General features: G+C 42.3%; 1 protein-coding gene across 2 annotated transcripts in view; it reads left to right on the top strand.

Moving 5' to 3' along the window:
• lhfpl2a (LHFPL tetraspan subfamily member 2a) overlaps positions 1–21035 on the top strand; it is a 46052-nt gene extending 25017 nt beyond the window's left edge. Inside the window, exons 1-3 of one of the 2 annotated variants that reach the window (XM_044334002.1) lie at positions 4031–4228; positions 10243–11055; positions 20164–21035. In XM_044334002.1, the coding sequence (XP_044189937.1) occupies positions 10635–11055; positions 20164–20420 (678 nt within the window). In that variant the 5' untranslated portion in view covers positions 4031–4228; positions 10243–10634 and the 3' untranslated portion in view covers positions 20421–21035. Of the gene's footprint in view, positions 1–4030; positions 4229–10242; positions 11056–20163 lie in introns of those variants that run through there. The other variant, XM_044334001.1, reaches the window with a different exon arrangement.
• Positions 21036–22845: the final 1810 nt, after the last annotated feature.

Below are 22845 nucleotides of genomic sequence, written 5' to 3'. Positions count from 1 at the left end.
ATTTAGAGGCTTAACGTCGCAGCCATGAGTCAGGCTAAATTAGCTTAGAACCAAGAGGTTATTTAACCACAGTTCAGAGACGCAGTTCTTGTAAAAGTAACACTGCAAAAAGCCCTTAAAATGGATCCATAATGAAGGTAAAAATGTCTGTTTTTTAAAACTCTTGGCTATGACTCTCCTGCTCAAAATCAGATCCTGCTCAGTGTGAAATTTGAAATTGAGAACAGATCGTGATGTTGCAATAGAGTATAGTTTAGTCTATTCTCCTTTCAGAAATTCCTTTTTGTGTGTCCGTGGCAATTGTCAGACAAACAAAACTACAGCAAAGTAACTGGCTGAGCCTTCACTAATCTGCTTTTATACTGAGCATATACGTTTTTTCTTTGCATTCTTGTATGTTTTAGCATTTAAAGCATTTTAAAATCAACAGTTTCTGCTCGTTTCATCCTGTAGATGGTTCATTTAACCTGTTTTTACTTCTACTGGCACATATTTTCTATTTGACATAATAACTTGTAATGTTTTATTCTATCTGAGACGAGTAATAAATACAAGTTCACTACTTTGAAACATTTTTTACTGTTGCTGAGCAGTATGTCATAATTGAATCAAGGATAATTGAAACCAAAGTAAGAAAATGTCAAGATTTTTATGTTTAGGCTGCTCCAGAAAATATCGTCATCCACATCTTGGCTGTATGAAGCTGTTATCACACTGTTTTCACTCTGCTTTGCTCCAGACTCAGCTTTTTTCTTTAGATCTACATGATACTATTGACCAGACTCTGACAAGGAAAGATGAATGACCAGCAGTCCATAGCCAGACTCTTCCCAGTGCTCTCTGTATGAATGATGCTTGGCATGTGTCTGGTGCGTACATGTGTGCGGATGTGCTGCTGCGATCGGGACTGCTGAGGATCGTTCTCTGCTGTCTCTTCTGATCCTCTGGTCTTTTGATGTGAGGGTCTGCGCTGTGTCGGAGTTCCTTGGGCTGCCAAGAGAAATCGCCTGGAGCATCTTCAACTCCGGCTTCAGCAGCACCGCTGGCTTTCCATTAGCCTGTAAGACGATCTGTAGTCAGTCCCTGTCTGATCTGTATCGGCATCTCCAAATCACAAACATGATATGTGAGAACTAGGTCCACTCACAGTCAGGTTGGCTCCTGACAGGGATGAGAATATAAACAGAAAGTGTATTTTACTGAAGTATTTTAGAAGCAACTGACCGTCCTTCAAACCGCAATTAGCGAGAGTTTGGAGAGTGGTGTCTTTTTATCACATTTCCAAAACCAGAAACACAAGAGCAGAAGTGTAAGGAATGGATGAAACTGTGTGTTTATCTGCTCTAAAGTAAGCTGCAATCATTAGCATGCAGCTAACGAGCTCAGTATCTACAGTAATAACCATATGTTACTGCAAAAGTAAGGACCCTATTATTTAGTATTTTAGTTATTAACTAACTAAGATAGTACACTAGTTTGTTGGGTGAGAGGTTTCGTTATAAAAACAGACTTGTTCACAAGTACAATACTTTTTGGAAGCTGGTCCTGGATGATATAAGGCCGGACATATACTTGCTTTTACGTGTTTGTGTGTGCATGATGGCTGCCTCACACATCCTGCGTCCATTTGGAGCTTTCGTTGTGCACATCCTCAGAAATTAATGCCATGTGTCTGCAATATGCAATATGCAATATGAACGGTAGGGGCAGTGTAGAGGCAGTATGGGGGTGTGACAGGGTCATGGGTCAGAAGACACATCAGCAGCAACAACAATGGCAGAAAGTTTTGAAGACAAGTTAATAGACCAAGTCTGCAATTACCCGCGTCTGTACAAAGTGCCATTGCCACTGCATGGTGCCAAATATGCTTCCCACAATAGCTGGCACTGGTGCTTGTTCTGCTGTGCTCTCAGAATTAACAATATAGTAACCTCCTTGAGTGTCGCCATGTTTATTGTTTACATGATGCAAATCTGGAAGGTCTATTAATATCCTTAGTTCTCTGCTGTGCCCTCTAGTAGACTCCTCCAGTAATACACAAAGTACATACGCAAGTATGTGAACAATTCTGTTCATGATGTAGCTGGTTGTCTACGCAAACACGTTTTTAAAAAGCAAGTATATCTCTAGCCTTAGAGTTTAGCATAACGTTAGCGGCTCTGTCCTGTTCATTGGATTTGGGGAAATTCACAATCTACTTCACTGAGCTAGTGATAGCCAAACACAAAACAAGTCAGCATCCTTAAAGTTTTGTCTTGTAACATTAAAAATTAAAACATGTTTGAAAATACGAACAAGTATGTGAGCTGTGCAGTCAAACAGCATTATATTTGAACAAAATATGAGTGAGGATTTTTTCCCCAGACATTTAGCTTTAGCTTTAGCTTTAGCGCCAGTCTGTTAGCACAATATTAAGTGGATGTTTAAGCCTTTTACAGGGTTCTTATCTTAAAAAGGAATGAGCTGGAACCATTAAAAAGTCAGCCAGAGACAGCACATTTTCTTATGGAGCTAACTTTAGCTTAAATAGTTAGCTAACAAGAGCTGATAAAATCTGCTAGCTAGGACTAACTAGCTCTACACGGCACTACAAAAGGAATTATTCATTTTGTACATGTCTTCTGGATCAGCTAGTGAGGATGCTATTTTATAGCTTTAGCGCCAATCTTTTAGCATGTATGTAGCCATTAAGTGGATAGAAGCACTTTATATGTGGATTTTGAAAAGTGCTCTATCAATAAAGGTTCTTCTTCAACAATTTTACAAGATTATTCCTTTAAATCAAGTTAAATGGAAACATTAAATAGTCAGCATGAGACAGCACATTTTCAACCAACTCATGGAATGAAACTTGGCTTAATTAGTGAGCTGACAACAGGAGCTGATAAAATCTGCTAGCGACATTGCCGCTGACAAAAGCCAGAAATCAACCGCTAAACAGCTAACAAAACAGCTAGGAATGAGAAGTCTGCTTCTGTACACCTCAGTCTAAAAATCAAGGACCCATGGCTTAAAAAAAAACTGAGTTTTGAACTTGTAAATCTGCCATCTTTATCACTGTAAATTACATATGTGAGAACTGAAAGCCCGACAAGAGTAGCAACATGAACAAAGAGAGGCAGGGTTTAGCAAATGGTCAACAGTTGTTTTGCTAGACATTTTCAGGAGAATGTGTGGCTTTAAAATGGCCCATTAACCTCTTTCCATCCAATTCACAACACCAGGGTGAGGATGAGTCACCAGGGTTTATTGGAAACAAGTCAAAGGAGAAAAGGAGACGGTTTTATTAGGTTTGGAGATACAAGCAGCTGCGTTGAATGGAACTTTTTTTTTTTTTCTCAAATGACCTAACTTCCATTCAGACTGATAAGAAAGGCCTCTTCCTCGGGCTTTCCACGCTGCGTTCACGCTGCCTGGCCTATCAGCTTCTCTTCCTGTTTGAGTCAGCCCCCTTTTTCCGTCTTCATATGGAACTCATTTGTTTCTCTGCTGTGTGAGTGAACACAAAAGTCTGACAAACACTGTAGCTGACTGCAGTGTTGGCTTGAATGCATGCATGCATGCAGTGCTGCTGTAAGCAATCCTGGGACACATTGCTCCCATCAGCCAGAAAGGCATTACTCAGACGGTGAACCATCTGCTGTATCAGTCAGTTAACTGCAACTATCTAATCTGGCAGTTAGATGTTTGTTGTTCATTGAATGAAGGATGTAACAGGATCTGTGTGCTTTGTGGCTGATGTATTGGTGATCAGGGGCAGCAAGCAGATAAGTTTTGTGTGCGAGTTCTCTTTGCGCTGAGTGAAAATGCAATTCTCATTTAGGCTGATAATAAGATGTTGGCCTTGGCTGATTGAAAGGGTGCAGAGAGCAATGAAAACAGAGCGAAGAGGTGAGAGAAACTGAGACAGAGAGAGAGAGAGAGAGAGAGAGAGAGAGAGAGAGAGAAAGAGGAGAGACCCTCTGCAGCTCCAGCTCTTGTTATTTTAACCCAGATTCAGCACTGAAATATGGCCACCATGTGGACCCTCTCAAGAAGTGTGGCTCCAATGTCGGCCCAGCCAATCAGAGCAGACGTAGCAGCCCGGGAGGAGGGACATGGGGAAGGGTTTTCAGGAGCCGGAGTCTGAGAGAGGCATTAAAAGTGTGTGAGCGGAGGAGGAGAGTCAGGGCACTGAAGCCACATCTCCAGGAGAGCTGCTGGACTATCCACAGACCGATGGAGACAGGTTGGACCATCTATTTCTTACTCGCTCTGCACTTGTTTTCCATTTAACCCGCTGAGGTGACTCATTGGGAGAACAATCCGGTCATTTACTCATATGAACTTGCAGCTGGGTTCCTCTCTTTCTTCAGCAGAGGAGACGGTTGATGTGACGGGATATAAATATTATGTTTTTGGTCTGAATCACAAGATCGCCGTAGCGACACAGAGCTACAGGATGCTGAGCAGATGTGCACAAGTGTTAGGAAAGACTGGCTCTATTGCTTGTGGAAAAGCTGACTATAGTCCTTTGTTATTGACTGCTATTGTTACCATTAGAGTTCTCCTTGAATAACGACAAGGCCAAGACTTATTTCGTTCCCGCCTACACAGGAGATACAAAATAATACAAATCAGATGGCTTCCCGGAATAAGAAAATATACTAGTTTGTGATTTTTGTTGTAAGCGATTGATTTACATGGTTGTTGTCACTGACTTGGTGGATTTCTCTCCATGTGTTTCATCTTAAATAGAGCTCATATTTGACAGGAAAGTCTAACCGGACTAGTATTTTCAGGTCCTGCGTGACTAATCGTCTCCTGCATTCCCTTTCAGGAGCTGCAGGGGCTTCTCATTCAAATAGATCCTCACAGATTATAAGCACCCCCTTTGTTTTAAAATTGCTCGGCTGTCCGGGTCACACAAGGCAAGGAGAGAGAGAGAGAGAGAGAGAGAGAGAGAGAGAGAGAGAGAGAGAGAGAGAGAGAGAGGTGTGGGCTGGAAACGCAGGGAATCCAAAAAAGAAAGTGCATATTTCCCCTCATTGCCCTGACAGATGAGCTTGACAGCAGGTTGTAGAGGTTTACCGGATGTTTTTTTTTTTTTTTTTAAGCTCTTTCTTGATGTTCTCTAATCTCTCCCTCAACCTTCCATCCAGCTCCAAACAAACACTCTCCATGGTGACGCATAGCTCCAGTCATGGCATGTCTATAGATATGTAGATTGTTTCCTGTCAGTAGCGGCGTGGAGAGGCGTTTCCTGCTGTTTTGTGGCTGTGATAAGAGAAAAGCTGAGTGGATTCTTTTAGCAGCAGTTGTGGACTTTGGCTTTTTTTATATTTCTATTTTAGAGTGTTTATGTGCTGGAATGTGTGTAAATTCAGCATTTAATGGTTTAATGGTCTCCGACCCATCAGGCATCTTTAACGGATCACTGCAACTATCAAACATTTTCAATCAATCAGTTACTTGTTTAGTCTAAAAACTGTATCAGAAAATAGTGAACAGTGCCTATCACAACTTCCTAAAGGAGTTTTGTTTGACCACAAGACAAAAACCTAAAGAAAAGCAGTAAATCTCTCACAACAACAGGGAAGCTGGAACTGGGGATTTTTTTGGCCTTTTTTTTTTTTTGCTAGAAAAATGACTGAAACAATCACTTGATAATCCAAATAGTTTCAGATTAAAGGTGCCCTGTGGAGTCTCTTGTAAACACACAACAGTTATGTTTACATCCAGCGTTACCAAACCCATTGTGTGTATTCTTCACATCTAACAAACATTTTGAAAGCATTTCCTTCCTCTTCAAACATTTGCAATGCCGATTTTTTTTAAGTCACCCCCCCCCCCTCCCCTCCCCTCCAGTCAAAAAAGTGTTTGTTTTTTTTTTGTTTTTTTATGGTCACCTGACTGTGATGTTTGGGCTTCACTGTGTAGAGTTTACACTAGAAAACTGTTTTCATATTAATCTGCAGAAGGGGGAAAGTTTCTCAAAAATCTGAGTTTAAGTTGTGAGCCTGCGAGCATGATTTGTGACATCAGAATTAGTTTTGAAGCCAACTGTGGTCCAATCTGGAACGCACACAAGTGTGATGTGGAAACTTGAAGCCTCCAGTGCACAAACACTGAGAATGGTGACGTAGGAGACGTCTTGTGTCCAGTTAAACGTTTGAAATGAAAAATATTTACATATTCATAGATTCTGGCATTTTTATTGAGGAGGAAGGATGTTTTTAGATGTAGAATTATAAGAATTTTAACTAATTGACCAAACTTTTTTTTGTGGAAACCCCATATCAGACAAATTATTATCAAAGCAGAGTATTTTTATACATTAAAACACATCTGAAGGGGATCTGTAAGTGACAGAAAATTAATCAGCAACTATTTTGATAATCAATTTATCATTTTTTTAAGAAAAAATACTAAAAATCTCTGCTCCCAGCTTCTTAAATGTGAATATTTTCTGATTTTTTTAGTCCTCCATGATAGTAAACTGAATATCTTTGGTTTGTGGACTGTTGGTCGGGACAAAACAAGACATCTTAGGTCATCTTGCATCTTGGGCTTTGATTGACATTTTTCACCATCTTTTGGTCAAGAAAATATTTGACAGATTAATTAGTTGCAGTCTTCCTCTCATTGCTGTGTTTCTTGGTGCATTACAGCCACCTATAGATCATTGGACAAACAAAACAGGAAGCTACTTCTAAAAGAAAACTGCTCCGTAGCACTACTAGAGGTCAGAAACTCCACAGGGTACCTTAGATTTTCCATCCATCAATTAGTTGTTCGGGCTGTCACTGATTATTAGTTTCAGTTTGACCCTTTCCAAATTAGTAAAGGATGTAGGAGACATTTCCCTCTTTTTGGCTCACACTTTGGGGGAGCATGTGTCGGATGGCAGGGAGTCTTGTAAGTGTGTGCGCACATGGGGGATTAGTGTTTGGGCGTCAGTGGGGTGGTGGGTGCAGTCTGAAGGCTGTAAACTTCTCTGTGTATGTAAACCGAGCCTCAAATAATCCTTGGTCTCCCCTGTGGTTCTTCAGGGAGTATAAAGGACATCATAAATCCACCTTAGGCCTCACATATATAGACTACCATGCTTCACTCTATCTTGGGAAAACTCCTGTTCAAGATAACTACTCATATCTGTCTGTCTGGGAACAGCGAGCAGACGTCTGTGTATATATTTCGACAAATACTTGGTACATTAATAGAACCAGACTTGTCCAGACTTGTTCCAGATCTACTAACCCACATTCAAGCCAGCTTCAGACAAACCGAGACCTGCAGGTGGGTACTGTTTAACCAACATGCACGTGATACAAACATACTGCTGCCAAGCAAAGTCAAAGGTTAAGTGTCCAGGTCTTCAAAGAGGTTCGCTTCAGCTCCATATCTGCCCAGCTGGTTCAAATTGTTTCAACTCCAAAGTGTTTTCCAACAATATTCCTGTCAGTGAGGAATTAGTCTTCGCAACTGGCCAGCAAATGTTTGACCCTAAAACTTCCAACCGCCCGTGTCTCATGCCCGAAAAGCCGTTTGTCTTAAATCCTAACGTCAAACATCAGTCTCGTCAAAGGACCTCTGGGATTCTGCTCCCTCTAACGTCTTCGAGTGGGAGGGGTTGGAAAAGTTTTTCAAAAAAGCTCAGTTAGTGAATGTCTGCGTGCATCTGTTCCTGCATCTGTTCCTGGTGAGGCAATGAGGACGTTTGTGATTCATAAAATTAATTTTGGTTCAAATCCACAGAGGCGGCTGTCTGTGCCTGTTCTTATGATCTCATTAGTCCAAACACACAGTTACGTTAGCTCACACACACACACACACACACACACACATATATATATACACAAAGACAAACACATACCGCTACCACAAGAGACCACAGATCTGGGTCATTTTCTCCGCTGGAAAAGAAGAAGAAGAAGAAGAAGAGGGGGGAGAAAAAAAAAGAGGAACGTTGTTGATATCTCAACAGGATGACAAAGTTTAAAGTTTGTGTAATGCTCTTACTCACATTTGCTGGGATGTGACCGCATAGGGACGTCAGCGCCTCCCGTCCCCTCGCTGTAAGGGCACACCGGGGGCCGAGTGATGGAAACCTCGCAGTGCGGGCGGCACACGTGTCAGCAGTGGCCCCCGGCTCCCTCTGCTGCCCTGCCAGACACCGGTTGGGGAACAGACTCCCAAGAGGCAACATGGAAACCAGGGCAGAGAAAGAAAAGAAACAACTGTCAGTTTTGGCTCAGAGTTGTATTTATAACATGAGCACAAAGGCCTGTATAAGCATCTTTCAATGCATTCCAGCTTCTGCGTTTTTAATGTATGTTCTGCTGAAACTTTATATAATTCACAGAGAATTTACATTTGACTGTTTAATGTCAAGAGGATCAAAGGCCTTGGATAGGAACCTATTCTCTTACTGTGTTGTCTGTGGTTTTTGTCATCAGAAAAAATATCTTTTGTAGTGTAATTAGACTTCTCCAGTTACTCAATGTAAAAGAACTTCATACAAAGTGTGAAAATAATTCCTGTTAATCTGATGTAATGTTTATATTAGTGAAATAGAGCGGTTTATAGTTCAATTAGAGACACTTTCATCGAGGAGAAGGCCATTTATAGCAAATAACAGTTAGATTTGGCGGGAAACGGCATTCAAGAAGATTTTTCTGAGAGAACTGGACCTACTTTAGAGGAATAGTTTGACATTTTGGGAATTGTGTTTGATGAGAAGAAGAAACTGGAGCCTGAAGGTGGTTGACCTAGCCTAGCATAAAAATTAGAGGCAGAAAGAAACCGCTAGCAGCTATTCTAGCTAGCACATAGCCTAACTCCCAAAAAAATCCCCCCACAAATTTTTGTTTTTACATATGGATTTAACAGACAAGATACAGCATATTGATTAGTGAACTTTAGAGGCATCTTTTAGCATTTTTTTTTAACTTTGGAGAGAGCCAGACTAGCTGTCTCCCGGTTTACAGTCTTTACGCTATTAGCTAATCGCCTCCTAGCTCTAGCGCTATACTCACCACACACAAGAGTAACCTAATTCTTGCCACGAAGTGAGTGAGTGGATTTCCCTGAATGTCAAAACAGTTCCTTAAAAAGACTAACGAACATTAGATCTTAGTCAACATTTCTTGACATTTCTCAGACATTTCTTGCTGAGTAAGGTTGTGTTTCTTTGAGTCATTCTTTTTTTTGTCAGACTTTTTGTCCACGTAGGCGGATACTGCTGCTAATTTGCCAGCACTTTTGCTGTTTAATCCAAGTAAACCTCACCTAAAATACTAATTATCACTGTCTGTGCTCCTGAGGATTGTGCACAGCAAAGACTTTTTTGGAACCTGGTGTTAAGACAAGTAATTGTAAAAGCTTTTATGAGCTTTTGCAGGATGGCAGTTAGCGATAAACAGGAGCAAAGTACACATTTATTTACAAATGTCATGAGTTATTATAGCAATCCAGTCATGTGTTGTGACAGATTTGGGTTTATGTGTCAATTGTGTACTGCTTAGGGAAAGATGTGGCATTTTTATGGGCTGAGACCATCTGCCACTTCCCCATTGTAGTGTCACTGACTCTGCAGTGCAGGACAGTTGATGTCACTGAGGTTATCAGTGGTCATGTGACAGCCGGACGGCCGTTATGTTATCAAGCGTTGGCTGACCCCAGGTCAGCTGTGTGGGCTGCATGATGAGAGGCCTCAGGCCTGTTTTTCTCTCTGTCTGCATCCGCTTCTCATTCCTCTGTTTCCACGTCTATTTTAACCCTCCACAGCACACACACACACACACACACACACACACACACACACACACACACACACACACCAAGGAAGACATGTAAATAAATTGTCTGTTTCTATCTTTACAACCTCAATCAAGAAGATCCACTGCGAGTAGAGAACACGACGAGTCCCCCGATCACAAATCCTTAAACATAAACACACTCAGAACAGAAGTGGCTCACTTCCAATGAACACATCCCTACACAACTCATTAGACGCTCTTCTGAAGATCTACACCAGCAGCCTCTCTCTGCTCCTCCTCCACACTTTCCTCAGTCTCCACACGTCTGCTTTTCCAAATAAGATAGGGGAGAAAGATCAGAGCTGAGAGCCGCACTTCCTCAAATGAAAAGAAAATTACTGATCATCTTAGAGCTTCATTTATACATTTATACATGCAATTACATTTTATACATGCAATTAAGGCACTCACTCTGCTGTTCTGTCTCTGTTTTATCTCATAGGTGTGTCTGATGTGACGCCAGCAGGCTGGCTAAGGGAACACAACTTCAATACGATGTAGACACCAAGAAACAGACAGAATCAGAGTCTGAAGACCGAGCTGACGGACGGAGGGTGAGTTCAAGGAGGAGGAACAACAACTGTGCCAAAACAACACCGGCGGAAGATAAGAAGTAAAAGAGAAAGAGAGAGTGAGAAGGAGCAGACTGTGAATCATTGACGTGAACCTTTTGTGTACAGCGTTTTCACCTACTTCCACCTTCCTGTGAAGTGTTCACTCGCTCTCACATCTCCACCGGAGAAGGATCACAACCTCGGCTCCACACCGATCCACCTCTTCACCTCTCAACGGCGTTGAAAGTCTGAACAGAGGGACACTCCAGCCACCGTCAGCATGTGCCATGTCATTGTCACCTGCCGCTCCATGCTGTGGACTCTGCTGAGTATTGTGGCCGCGTTCGGAGAGCTCATCGCCTTCATGAGCACTGACTGGCTGGTGGGATTCCCCCGCACACCTGATGCCGTTTTCGGCCCCCATGGGGCCACCACAGCCGGGGAGGCCTACAGGCCCACATTAGGCATCTACGGCCGCTGTATAAAACTGCCCCACCTGCAGCGTGGAATACTGTGCGGACCGTACGCGATACACTTTGGGGAGATTGCCAGCGGGTTCTGGCAGGCTACTTCTATCTTCCTGGCGGCGGGGATCCTGCTGCTCTGCGCCGTGGCGTTCATCTCGGTGTTCACCATGTGCTTCCAAAGCATCATGAAGAAGAGCATCTTCAACGTGTGTGGACTGCTGCAAGGGATCGCAGGTGAGATGCACACACGACACTTTTTTTTGTTGTTGTTGCATGTCACTGATCTTAAAGGATAGGTTTACAATGTTTCAAATCTGTCTTGAAACAAAATTAAGGACTCAATTAAAAGTGTTTTTTCTTACTATAATCATTCATTCTGTTCATACTGACCATTAAAAGATGCCTTTCAATGTAAGTGTTGGGGAACAAAATCCTTGTTTTCTGCAAAAATACATTCCAAAGTTTATCTGAAGCTTGTAAAGAGGCTTCAGCTGCAAATAAAGTGGATATCTTCCAAAGTTAGACTTTTTAGTATAAAATTCCCTCTTTTTGTTCCCCTGTTAAGCTGCAGTGAATAGTAGGATAGTAAGAGAAAGAGAGAATCTTGCACTAAAAAGACCAAAAATATTCTGTTTATTTGTCTAACTCGATTGCTGAAGCCTCATTAGTTTCAGATAAACTTTGGAATAGATTTACACAAAACAAGGACTGTGGATTTTGTCCCCCATCACTTAAATTGTTTAGGAAGGGATCTAAATGACCAGAATGAACAGGAAGAATGATTACAGCAAGAAAAACATGTCAATTTTCATATGGGCACCTCACTGTTGTTTTAAGAGAGACTTTTTTGTGCACCCATCCTTTAAGAATGATTTCTTTCTGAATACAGCCTTTAAAAAATTCTGCTTTATTATGTTAGAAAAACAACACAATATTTTGAGGCCAGATTGGCTCTTTGTCAGGTACAGAGGTGTCTAACAGACTCGGGGGGTGTGTCATTGAATAAATTGACCTACTTAAACCTACTTTTGGGTGCGGCTACAATCACACACCTCCAAACTAGAAGCAATACAATATCAAGAGTACTTTGCAAACAAACTACTTCATTCCTGCATATATCTTCAATGTATTTGTTGCCTCTGAGATAGCTCTTCAGAGAATAAGAGAATCTAGAGCTAACTGAGTTCATCTAAACTTTTGTTGTCGCCGTTCATTCCTGTGGCGTCCACCGTTCATCAAGGTAAATGAAAAGTTATGCTTTCAGCCGAACGCATTCATTACGAGCGCCACAACTCCCACTGCGAGAGTTATGTGTTTGATTTTCGTGGAGCCTTCGGTGAACTTTTCCCCCAAGCAGTCAGAAGTGTAAAAGACATGCCGCCCTCAAAGCTGTCACTCGGAGTAACTGCCACCCAAATATTTATTTTCTACCCAGTCAGCTGGAGTTTTTCCTGACCATTGATTGGCCACACATACGTATCTCTGTTCTGTGTGTAAAGGGTGTGTATCCTGCGTCTATGGTTGTGTGACTGAGGCCAAATCTCGGGACCAGTTTGACTGGCTGTGGTGAATTATGGAAAGGGAGGAGGCCATGAGATCATGCTCCCTGAACCTCCTCTTTTCTTCACAGACTGTAGCTCTAAGCTCTCTGGTGATTATGGCTGCGCTCCCCCACAGTTGTTTGTCTGGTTCAAGCCCAAACAGCAAAGGTGGGCGTGTGGTGACGGACATGCCAAGCTGTAAGCTAAGAGAGAGCGCTCGGTTCAGCTAACGAACGATGAATGGCTACTGGACATCTTGAAATAGGTCAATGTGAATGTTTATTTAGGACACAATGCTTACATTCTGTTACGTCTTCTTCATATGAGTAGATTTCAGTGATTTATTCCATTAGATGATATAAATTTGTCTAAGATTTTGCCGTACCATTCATTTTAATATTTTAATATCTCTGGGTGTGTTAAACCATTGTGGGCAACGTTGCACATCAACGAGCAAACACTCCTTAATGACGATATATGATTTTATGATGAAGTGTCTTGTCAGGAATTTAATATTCTGGTTTCCCCAAACACACATTCCTTTGTGGTTATTCTATCCATAAACTGTCTCCTGTGGGATTTTCTAGAAAATAGACTCATTCACAATACAATAATACAATTACGTATGTCATGATAGAATATTTTATTGTTTCTTGAGCAATAAGGCTGTTGACTTTGGATGTTAAAGGAATATTCCACCGAATCTTTTGGGATTCACATACTGAACAAGGCACTCTGTGTATAATAAAAAGCCTTTAACATGACATCTGAAAGCCTTTATCCGGGTGTTGAAACACGTTTTCCTGGAGTTTTGGATTTTTCTCCCTTGTTTGCAGTTGTCTTGGCCCTTGACTCTAAAGAGCTTTTTTTGTCCATTGAGTGTGACACTTTCACTTTTCATTCACAGTCCACTGTAGCCAGACTGATGCAAGGCGCCAGATGTTTCCTCTTAAATAGTCTGACTGATATTGGATTTTTGTGGTCGATACCAATAATGATATTTAACAGTGCTGGGATTCCACCAGGAAATTGATTAGTGGAAGTGGTAAGAGCCACTGCTTGTGCTCCCTTAAGCGCAGTAAGCCAAATATTATATTTCACATGAAAGTAATTATTTCTTTTGACGTTAGCAGAGACGCTCATTTTAAAAAGCGCTGCAGGAAACCATGGAGTGTAAAAAAAGTCAATAACAACTAATTGCTTTGGGTCTTTTTTTAAGACAAAATGCCCAAATTCTCTGGTTCCAGCTTCTCAAATGCAAATATTTTCTGGTTTCTTTAGTTTTCTAAGACAATAAGCTGAATATCTTGAGGTTGCTGACTGTTGTTCAAGACAAACATTTTCACCTTGGGCTTTGGGAAACAGTGATCAACATTTTATAGACCAAATGACTAACTGATGAATCAAGAAAAATAGTCGACAGGTAATGAAAATAATCCAATAATTGGAATCCATTGTAACTGCCACAAACGTTTAAGTGTTTGGTTTTTGGACATCCAAAGAGGCTCAGTAATGTTACATCATCTGAAAGCCCACTTTTTACCTCCTAAACAAAGTGTTTTGAGTCTAGGACACACATCTAAGGTAATGAAAGTGGGGAAATAACACCACAGAGTCTCCTTGAGAGGATGAGGATGTGGAAGAGGAAGAGGAAAGGGGGCGAGAGGAGCTTCAAACATCTGAGGAGGCGGGTTTCCTTCGTGCCTCTGGACCTAAAGGCCGATAACCCTTTACTCATTTCAAACACAGGAAAGAGATAAGACCAAGCGTATATACCTCCTATCTGACATCCAACATCAATCAGTCAGTCGGTGTGCATGAGAGGCAGACAGAGTGTCTTTAATTGTCTTTCCATGAGGCCTGTGAATGATATCACTCTCGCTGATACACACCACCAGCACTACCACACCGACTTTCTACTAATCATTATTTCCACAATGTGTGCCGACCCTCTGGTAATGAGAAAACTGGAGCCAGACGACAGATGTTTGGGGAAGTGATTGACCTCAGATGGGAAGATTGTGATGCTGTTGCCAGAGATGGTCACGTCATTGCACTGGTGTGGCTCCAAACCCTTATTAACCTAATCTTCACATACACTGATGTCACTTGTACTTTCTGCTCTTTACTCTCTTGTCCCCTGCGACACACTTTTTGAGTCTCAGATGCCATAAAACTGACGTTTTGTTTCAAGCTCAGGTGGTTTCCAGATTTCAGTTGAAGGTAAATCTAAACCTTCTACTTTACAGAATCAAATGGATAAAACAGACAGTCCTCTGTTGAGGGTAAAGTTTGTCTCCTGCAGGCGCACATTTGGAGACTTCTTGTACACCAGTTAGACAACCTCTAAGTGAATTCTCTTTATCGTCACTCATGTCAAACTGAGCCAAAAAGCATTAGAGTAAAGACGCAAACACTTGGCTGTAAAACTGTCTCCAATTCTTGTGCTTTCATTGCTTAATGTTTTTACTACCTACCATAAAGTTTCGTTCCCAGCTGTGAGTCACAGAGCTCATCACGGGTTTGACAGTTGACCATGACTCACCTTCTGGTGGAAATGAGGAAAATGAAACACTCTCTCTTACAGGAATTTAAGCAGCGTTACTATGATGATGATTCTGACATAACAAACATATCATAACAGACCCACCGCGTCTACGGATGACGTCACCCAATGGGAGCATACATAGGGAGAACAAAATTGGTCCTAGAATTGATCCATGAGGCATACCATACTTGATAAAATGATGACAAGAAGTTAACAGAGACACAAAACCTCCTATTTGACAAATATAAGATAAGAACCAGTCTAATGCAGTACCAGATATCTAAAAGAATGACCATGATCAATTGTTTCTAAGGCTGCACTTAAGTCAAGCAGCACAAGAATTGAATACATGCCTGCGTCAGCATTCATGAAAAGGTCATCAGTGACTTTGAGAAGGGCCGTCTCAGCGCTGTGATACTGACGGAAACCTCGCTGAAACTTTTTAAAGATACTATTGTTTTCCACAGCAGCAAGAAGCTGCTTTGAAACAATATTTTCAAGAATCTGGATAATTCTCTAGGAGGGTTGGATCAAGCCAAGGTTTTTTTTAAGGACTTGTTGGATACGAGCAGTTTTAAAGTAATCTGGGACACAACCAGTAGACAGCGAGCTGTTCAAAATAGAAAGCAAATGGGGCCCGATACATTCCATTACTTCAAATAAAAACTTGGAATTATGTCAAGAGGGCTGGAGGACACTCTCATATGAGACATGATTTCTAGAAGTTCAGGCAGAGTAATCCGGGGTGGGGTGGGGCGGGGGGTAGCTCAAAGTATCCCAGTGTGGGAGGTCAACATCTCAACAGGCAGGATTGCGGCTAATACTAAGTCTTATCACCTTTCCAGTGAAGCGTGATAAAAACATTTTCACAATCAGCATCACAATCAGCAGAGGCACAAGGAGAGGTTGGGTTTACTAACTGATCGACAGTCTTAAATAGAAATCTGGGATTGTGCTGATGTGCAGAAATCTTTCATCATCCTATCATAAAGGAGTAATAACTATTGCAGAGCCACAAAGTGGACCTGGAGACCTGATATCTTCCAGCTTAGTTCTGCTGTTCTGCATTTCCTTTTTACAGCTTTGAGTACATGAGTCATTTAACCAGAACTGTTTTCTAGTCTTCAAAGGAGCTATGTGATGTAAGGTTGAGGAGCACAGAGAATTAAAAGAATAAACCAGATGGAAGACCAGAATTTAGGCAAAGAAGAAGAAGGAAGAAGACACAAGTATACTTAGAGCAGGATGATATAGTACCAGCAGGCTGTAATTCACAGTTAAAAACAATGCATTGGTGATCGGATACAAACATATCCGTAATTTCCACAGATGATATTCTCGGACCCGGACTAAAGATTTAGAGTGTGGCCATGGCTTTGAGTTTGGCCAGACACATGTTCCAATTCAATTCAGTTTTATTTATATAGCACCAAATCACAAGAAAAGTCATCTCACATGGAGCAGGTCTACACCATACTCTTTAATTTACAGAGAGAGAGACCCAACAATTCCTCCATGAGCGAGCACTCGGCGACAGCGGTAAGGAAAAACTAAAAGATTTAGTGATATTTAAAAAATCAGTCGCAAAGACATTAGAAGACTCGTGAGCATGAATATATCAAAATCACCACAAAGAACAATTCTATCTTTATTTAAAACAAGACTGAAGACAAAAAGGGAGCCAGCTGGTTTGGGGGGGGGGGGGGCGATAAATTACAGTAAAAATGACCGTGTGTTGGCCGCCAAGTTTAAACACGAGCACTTCAAAGGAATCAAAATCATTACAAGCTATTAGGTTACATTTGAAATGCTTCCTAATGGCCAATCATAATCTGGAGGGCACAACTCAGCAAGATGACCGTCATCACTAGATTAAGATAGAATCATTAGATCAAATCATTTATTAGAGAGAGAGATCTCACATCGAGAGGAGGCATCTCAAACAGTCTGTACTGGGTTAAAACTAGAGTTAAAACTGGAGCTGAAGCTTTTTTGTCCACATCTTTTTATTAAATTATTAGTATTGCTGTGTAGGTTGTGCCTGTTTCGTTTGACAGGCCTAGGATAGGAAATGCGGTCCAGATTTTAAAAGTTGCACGTACAATTAAGCTGCTTCTTGTAAATGTTCCCACTCAGTACTGGTGACAAATAAAAGCTAAAGAGTAAGAAAGTCATAAGAGAAGAGACAAAAACAACCCGTTCACTCCTCCACGTGCACATCCCCGTCTTAATCTCCCTGCTCTTGCCAGTATTTCCTCTTGCCCTCTCGCTGTCTCTCTTCTTTGCTTTCTTGGAAAGTAGAAAGGGAGAGGAGGAGGAGGAGGAGGAGGAGGGAGGGCACAGGCCAGATATCTTGGAGCAGAGTGCAGACCTGTGCTGTGCTGTGTTAATAGTGTGGAGGAGCAGAGGTTAGATAGGAGGGGGGGGGGGGGGGGGGGGCACCTATCAGAAATGGATTGATGGTGGAGAATTGACAGTTTGGAAGTTAACAGAGACAAGAGCCAGTGCAGAGGGAATAGTGAGGCTTGAAGGGTGGAGTGCAGTGGGATATTAGGTTAGAAGTTCCAGCTTGTGTGTGTGCCTGTGTGTGTGTGTGTGTCTGTGTGTGTGCCTGTGTGTGTGTGTGTGTGGAGGGGGGGTCTTAGAAGAGGAGGGGTGGGGTTGGGAATTAAAACCATACCTTCAATCCATCACCGGAGCCGGCCTGGACGTCAGGGCAATGCAGCAACATGTGGAAAGAATTTATGACCTAGTTTTCATTTCCTTGTTTAATACGATATTTGGGTGCTTTAAGAGCAAGAGAATGGGAGGAGAAAGAAAAAGGAAGCAGAGAGAGATTAGGAGAGAATGGAAAGGAGAGAGAGAGAGAGAGAGAGAGAGAGAGAGAGAGACGGTTTCACCTCCACCTCCTTTGTTTTTATGACGCTCGTTGAAGGAGAGCGAGTCGGGAGAAAACATTCAGATTGAAATTCCCTCTCCGGTTCATTTATTATCTGTAATTTTGTTATTGTAAATGTTGATTGGTGGCAGGCCTCTTTATCTAGCCGGCCGACTACCATGAGAGGAAGCGCGGAGCGGAGGGAAGGATGGAAACCTCATGACATTGAATTAGTCCAGGTAGATGTGTTCTGTTGGATGAAATTAGCTGTACGGACAGAGCAGGAATAGTAGTTTAGGTGTTCAGGCCGAATCAGCGCAAGCAGTGGAAGTGGGTCACGGTAACACAGGAAGTAACCCCCCACCCCCACCCCACCCCACCCCCCCATCCTTCCACAGAGATGTAGCGATTGGGTCGGCGGGAAAACCCTTTCGGCTACCTTTTCCTGTTGTTTCTCTGCTCCGTGCAGCACGCTGACCTGACAGGTTTAGAGTGTCAAGATTCAGGCTCAGGTTCCTCCTTCCTGTCGCGGCGGTCGCCACACTGGAGGTCTCGCTGTGATGATCTTCAGTCGGTGTTTCAGGCTATCATCAGGAAATTATTTCTGTCTGGTGTAATGTGTTTTTTTTTTTTTTATCCTGATAGGATGCTTAGAATGCAAAGATGGCACTTTGGAAGGAAATGTTTTCGTTCTAGGGAATTTTGGCTTTCACAAAGATAATTTGCAGCAGTCATCACTATTAGAGGCCTCCAAAACCTGTTTTTGCCTAAACATGGTAATGTTAAGTACATGCAAGACTGCAATGAAATGCGGTATGAATATTCAGGGTCTACAGAGCATAATTCCTACTGAATTTGGTACATTTTTTATCCAAACTGCTTTACAATTAGCCTTCAGTGACCCCAAAAAGTGAAAGTCAAAGTTTTAAGCATGCACGCAATTTAATCTCTGATTTGCAGAGAAGCTTGAGCGGATTCAGACCACCCTCAGAACACACTCTTTTATATTTTTAGCTCTTTGAGGCTCTAAGAAAATTAAAGGTACCATGTGTTGGAGTTTTAATGTAATCGCAAACAGTCCAGACTTTCCCACAGGAAATTGGTTTTGCGAGGGGACTCGATGCGACACCTCTCTCACTGGGCCTGTTTGTCTACTTTTACCCAAACGACTTGTAAAAACTCAGGTTTTTGTTTTTTTCCCTCCGACGTTGTGACGCGCCGCTCGGATTAACTACTGCAAAGTAAAAACATACGATGTGATCGATCAATCAGTCATCTCCTGAGCTTCTCCTTATTATGTTACAAACAGTCACCTCACTTATTAAATATGAGGCTTGTAACACATCTGGTCATTTTCTCTGAAGCTTAATAACCCTAATATTGCATTTCATCAAAATGGCATAATTTCTTCTATGTTTCTGGTGATGCAGGATGCCTCCACACTCCACAATACATAAACACACACAAACACATACACAGTTTTATTTGTCCTGATGTTTTTATCCTGATTCTGTTTTACTGATTCATTTATTTGATTGTTTGAACTCAGTTTTAAAAGCCTAACCAGGGATGAAGGTTGCAAATTAGCTTCAGCCCAACTGTACCTACATTACATATGTTGCATTGCTTATCGGTATGTTAGAGTTTTTATCTGTGTGACCCCGTTAAAAATAAACAACCAGAAAATTTAAATAACTATAAAACTCTGTTGGAAACCCTGCAGCCATGTTCATGTGTCACATAGTGTTTCTCACTGAATGCATCCTGCGAGTCCTTGAGACCAAACACGCTGAACGTATTTCCATCCTCACGAAACATTTGCAAAGTAGATTTTTTGAATATTTTGGAACGTGCATCGTTTGCCTCCGTGTTTGCTTTCTAGAAATCTTTTTCCTTCTTCGCCTTTTTATTGATGCGTTGTTACGCTTTTTGACGTTTTTATGCTGATGCATATACAACCGCGTCCTTGTATGTAGAGAGAGCAAGATACAAAACTAGAGGGATGACAGGAAATGAGGGGAGAGAAAAAGAGAGATGGGGAACCAAAAGTCTGCAGTTGGAATGGAACCACAGATGTTGCTGTTATGCGGCATGCATCTTAACCAGGCGAGCAGGCTGTTCGGGAAAATCACTAGTATGTTTGATAAAACTGGAGGTCCTCGGATGACTGTGAGATACTGCTGAAAGCTTCTGGAAAAGTTCAGATTTCTTTTGTGTTATGATTGAACTTTCATGCTCGCCTGTCCGTCGTTTGACTGGCTCATATTTAAAGGTGTAATAACCTCTAATAGCCCCAAGAGGCTGCTCTGTTTATACTGTATTTAAGCTCCCACCAGTTGAGTGACCATCCTTCTCTCTTGTTTCCCTTCTCGCAGGTCTGTTTCTGATCCTGGGTCTGATGTTGTACCCCGCTGGCTGGGGTTCAGACAAGGTCCAGCTGTACTGCGGCCCCGACGCGGCTCCGTACCGGGCCGGGCTCTGCTCTATGGGCTGGGCCTTCTACACGGCCATGGGCGGCACCGTGCTCACCTTCATCTGCGCCGTCTTCTCCGCGCAGGCCGAGATCGCCACCTCCAGCGACAAGGTCCAGGAGGAGATCGAGGAGGGCAAGAGCCTGATCTGCCTCCTCTGAGCCTCAGATACTTTTGGTCCTGTGCCGAAAACGGAAGAAGAAGAAGAAGAAGAAGAAGAAGAGAGAGCGAGAGAGACAGGCCAATAACGATCAACACCTGCCTGTCTGCATTTTCTCATAAGGCCGGCCTGTGAAAGAGAGGCGCCTGCATTGTTTACCACTAAGACTGACTCTTAATTTTGTCTTCGTTTTGTGTTCATGTGGGAAAAATCTACAAGTGCCAAGTTTTTTTCTCAGTGTGTGTCTCCGTCTTTCTGCCACTAGAGGTGCTGTGTCTGTTATTGTATTCGTGTAAAGCGTGCGGACGGGCCCGGCGAGGCTTCGTCCGTCACCACATGTCCTGTAAATAAGTGTGATTATATATATATTGTACATAGTTATGATCGCAGATTGATGGTCAGCTTGATCCAGGCTGGGCTGATGATGTCACTCTTGCCTTAAAAAAAAAAAAAAAAAAAAAAAACACTGGTGTTTTTGTCACCAGACCACGACCAGCAAACCTGGATCTTTTTTTTTTTTTTTTTTAATCTGTTTGCTACGTGTGAGTATTAACTCAACAAGGGAACCACTACTCAGTCAGAATAAACTACTCACAGAATAAACAGCCTCAGCTCAGAGTGGATGTCCTTTTTTTTAAAAAAAAGCTTGCAGATTGTACTGTCATTTGAATGATTCATGTGTTTGCAGACCCTTGAAATGTATCTTCAAGGGTGGTTGGGGTGTGGGTGGGAGTGGGATGGGGGGTGGGGAGGGGCAAGCGAAGCAAGCTCTGTGGTGCATTTTGTTTTGTAACATGAAGTGAGCTTAATCCTAGCCTAAGCTGAAAGATGACTCTGTGAAAGGGTCTCTCTGCCCGGTCCTCGTTCAGCGGACATCCTGTAATCTGTGCACAAAGAAATGGACTGAATGATGAGGACGCGCATATGAAGTATTGCTGTTATTAGTAACGTCTGGTTTCAGGGAGTGGAGTCTGTGGCGTCATAGATAGTGTCCTATCTATTCTGATTTGTTTTTGCCAAACGAATAAAAAGAGAAGGGAAAAAAAATAAGGTTTGGTTTCAGTTTTTTTTTTTTTTTTTTTTTAATCCAGTTGAAAAACCTCAGTGTGGAAGCAGAGGAGGAGGAGGAGGGAGGAGGAGGGAGGAGGAGGAGGGAGGAGATGCAGCAAGTGGAGCAGCCAGCTTGGTGCTGAGACCTCGGTTTGGCCCTTGAGGTGGGGGTGGGTACGTTTTCCAGCCAGCGGGTGATCAGTTTTTCCACTGATGCAGAACTGAACTCTCCATGTGTGTGTGTGTCTCTGTGTGTGTGTGTGTGTGTGCCTCGTATTTTAAAATTAATAACAATACATTTCCCACCTCCCAGCCTCTGTTTGATTTGCTATTACTCGTGCATTACCTATTTGTGTGTATGTGTGATTGCAAAAGTCCCTCCCCAGATGTTCCTCCCTCCATGTGGACTACAGAGAAGCCTCTGGCACAACCCTGTGGCTCCCTTCCTCCACCAGCGCACTCAAAAACTAAACACAGTGCTTGATGACTTCCAGATTAGGCACATGACAAATCGTGCAATCTTGAAGAGTGCAGCAGAAATTCAGGCCTGTTTCAGCGCCAGAGACTTTTAGCTTTGCCTCACTTTCTCCTCGTAGGATTAGTCAAGAGAGGATGAGGATGGGGGGGGGGTTTAGTTTCTTCTCACACCTGGAAGAGGAAGGATATCTCAGATAGATCATCCCTTCTGGGAGACAAAAGATTGAAATCTAGAAATCCAGGTCTGTCTCAGTTTTAATCTCATGCATGCTGCATATTAAAGATTGGTATATGTGACAACTTTAAAGGTGCACTAATCAATATTTCAATAGTAACTGAGGATGATCAGATGACTGAATGTGAAAGGGCACACACAGTTCTCATCAGCTCTATGGAGCATTTTAGCATCTTTCAGCTTGTTGTTTTGGTTTTACCGCTCTTAATTGTACCGTTTTGGTTCCATTTAACTGCTCTCATCCTCCGTATTTCCAACCATAATGAGCTATTTTCAGCAGAAAAGCTTTAAAAAGCTCACTGTACGCCACCCAACCGGCACCACATGGCAGACAGTCAACGACTAGCTGGTGAACACGGTGGAGCTTTTAGCACCTAAAGAGCCAGATATTTCCCTCAGGATTTGGTAAACACCAAAACCGAAGCTAAAAGGAGAGAAAATGTTGCGCTTACATTCATCAGGTGGCCAGAAACACGACTCCAAATGGATGATAAATGTTGCTCCGTAACTGCTGGATGTACAAACAGGCAGCTGTTTGCGAATACTTTGGCGTTGTAAACTTTATAAGGTGATAATAGGTCAATTTTCTCTGACCTCAATTGGCCAACAAAATACTGTTGCTTCAGACTCTCAGGAAAAAGGTTGAGCAGAAGAGGATGTTTTG

The sequence above is a fragment of the Thunnus albacares genome, chromosome 18 (assembly GCF_914725855.1).
Source record: "Thunnus albacares chromosome 18, fThuAlb1.1, whole genome shotgun sequence".
Classification (NCBI taxonomy): Eukaryota; Metazoa; Chordata; class Actinopteri; order Scombriformes; family Scombridae; genus Thunnus; species Thunnus albacares.
The sequence above is the reverse complement of the archived record's forward strand: the minus strand, read 5'-3'. Positions and strand labels throughout refer to the sequence as shown.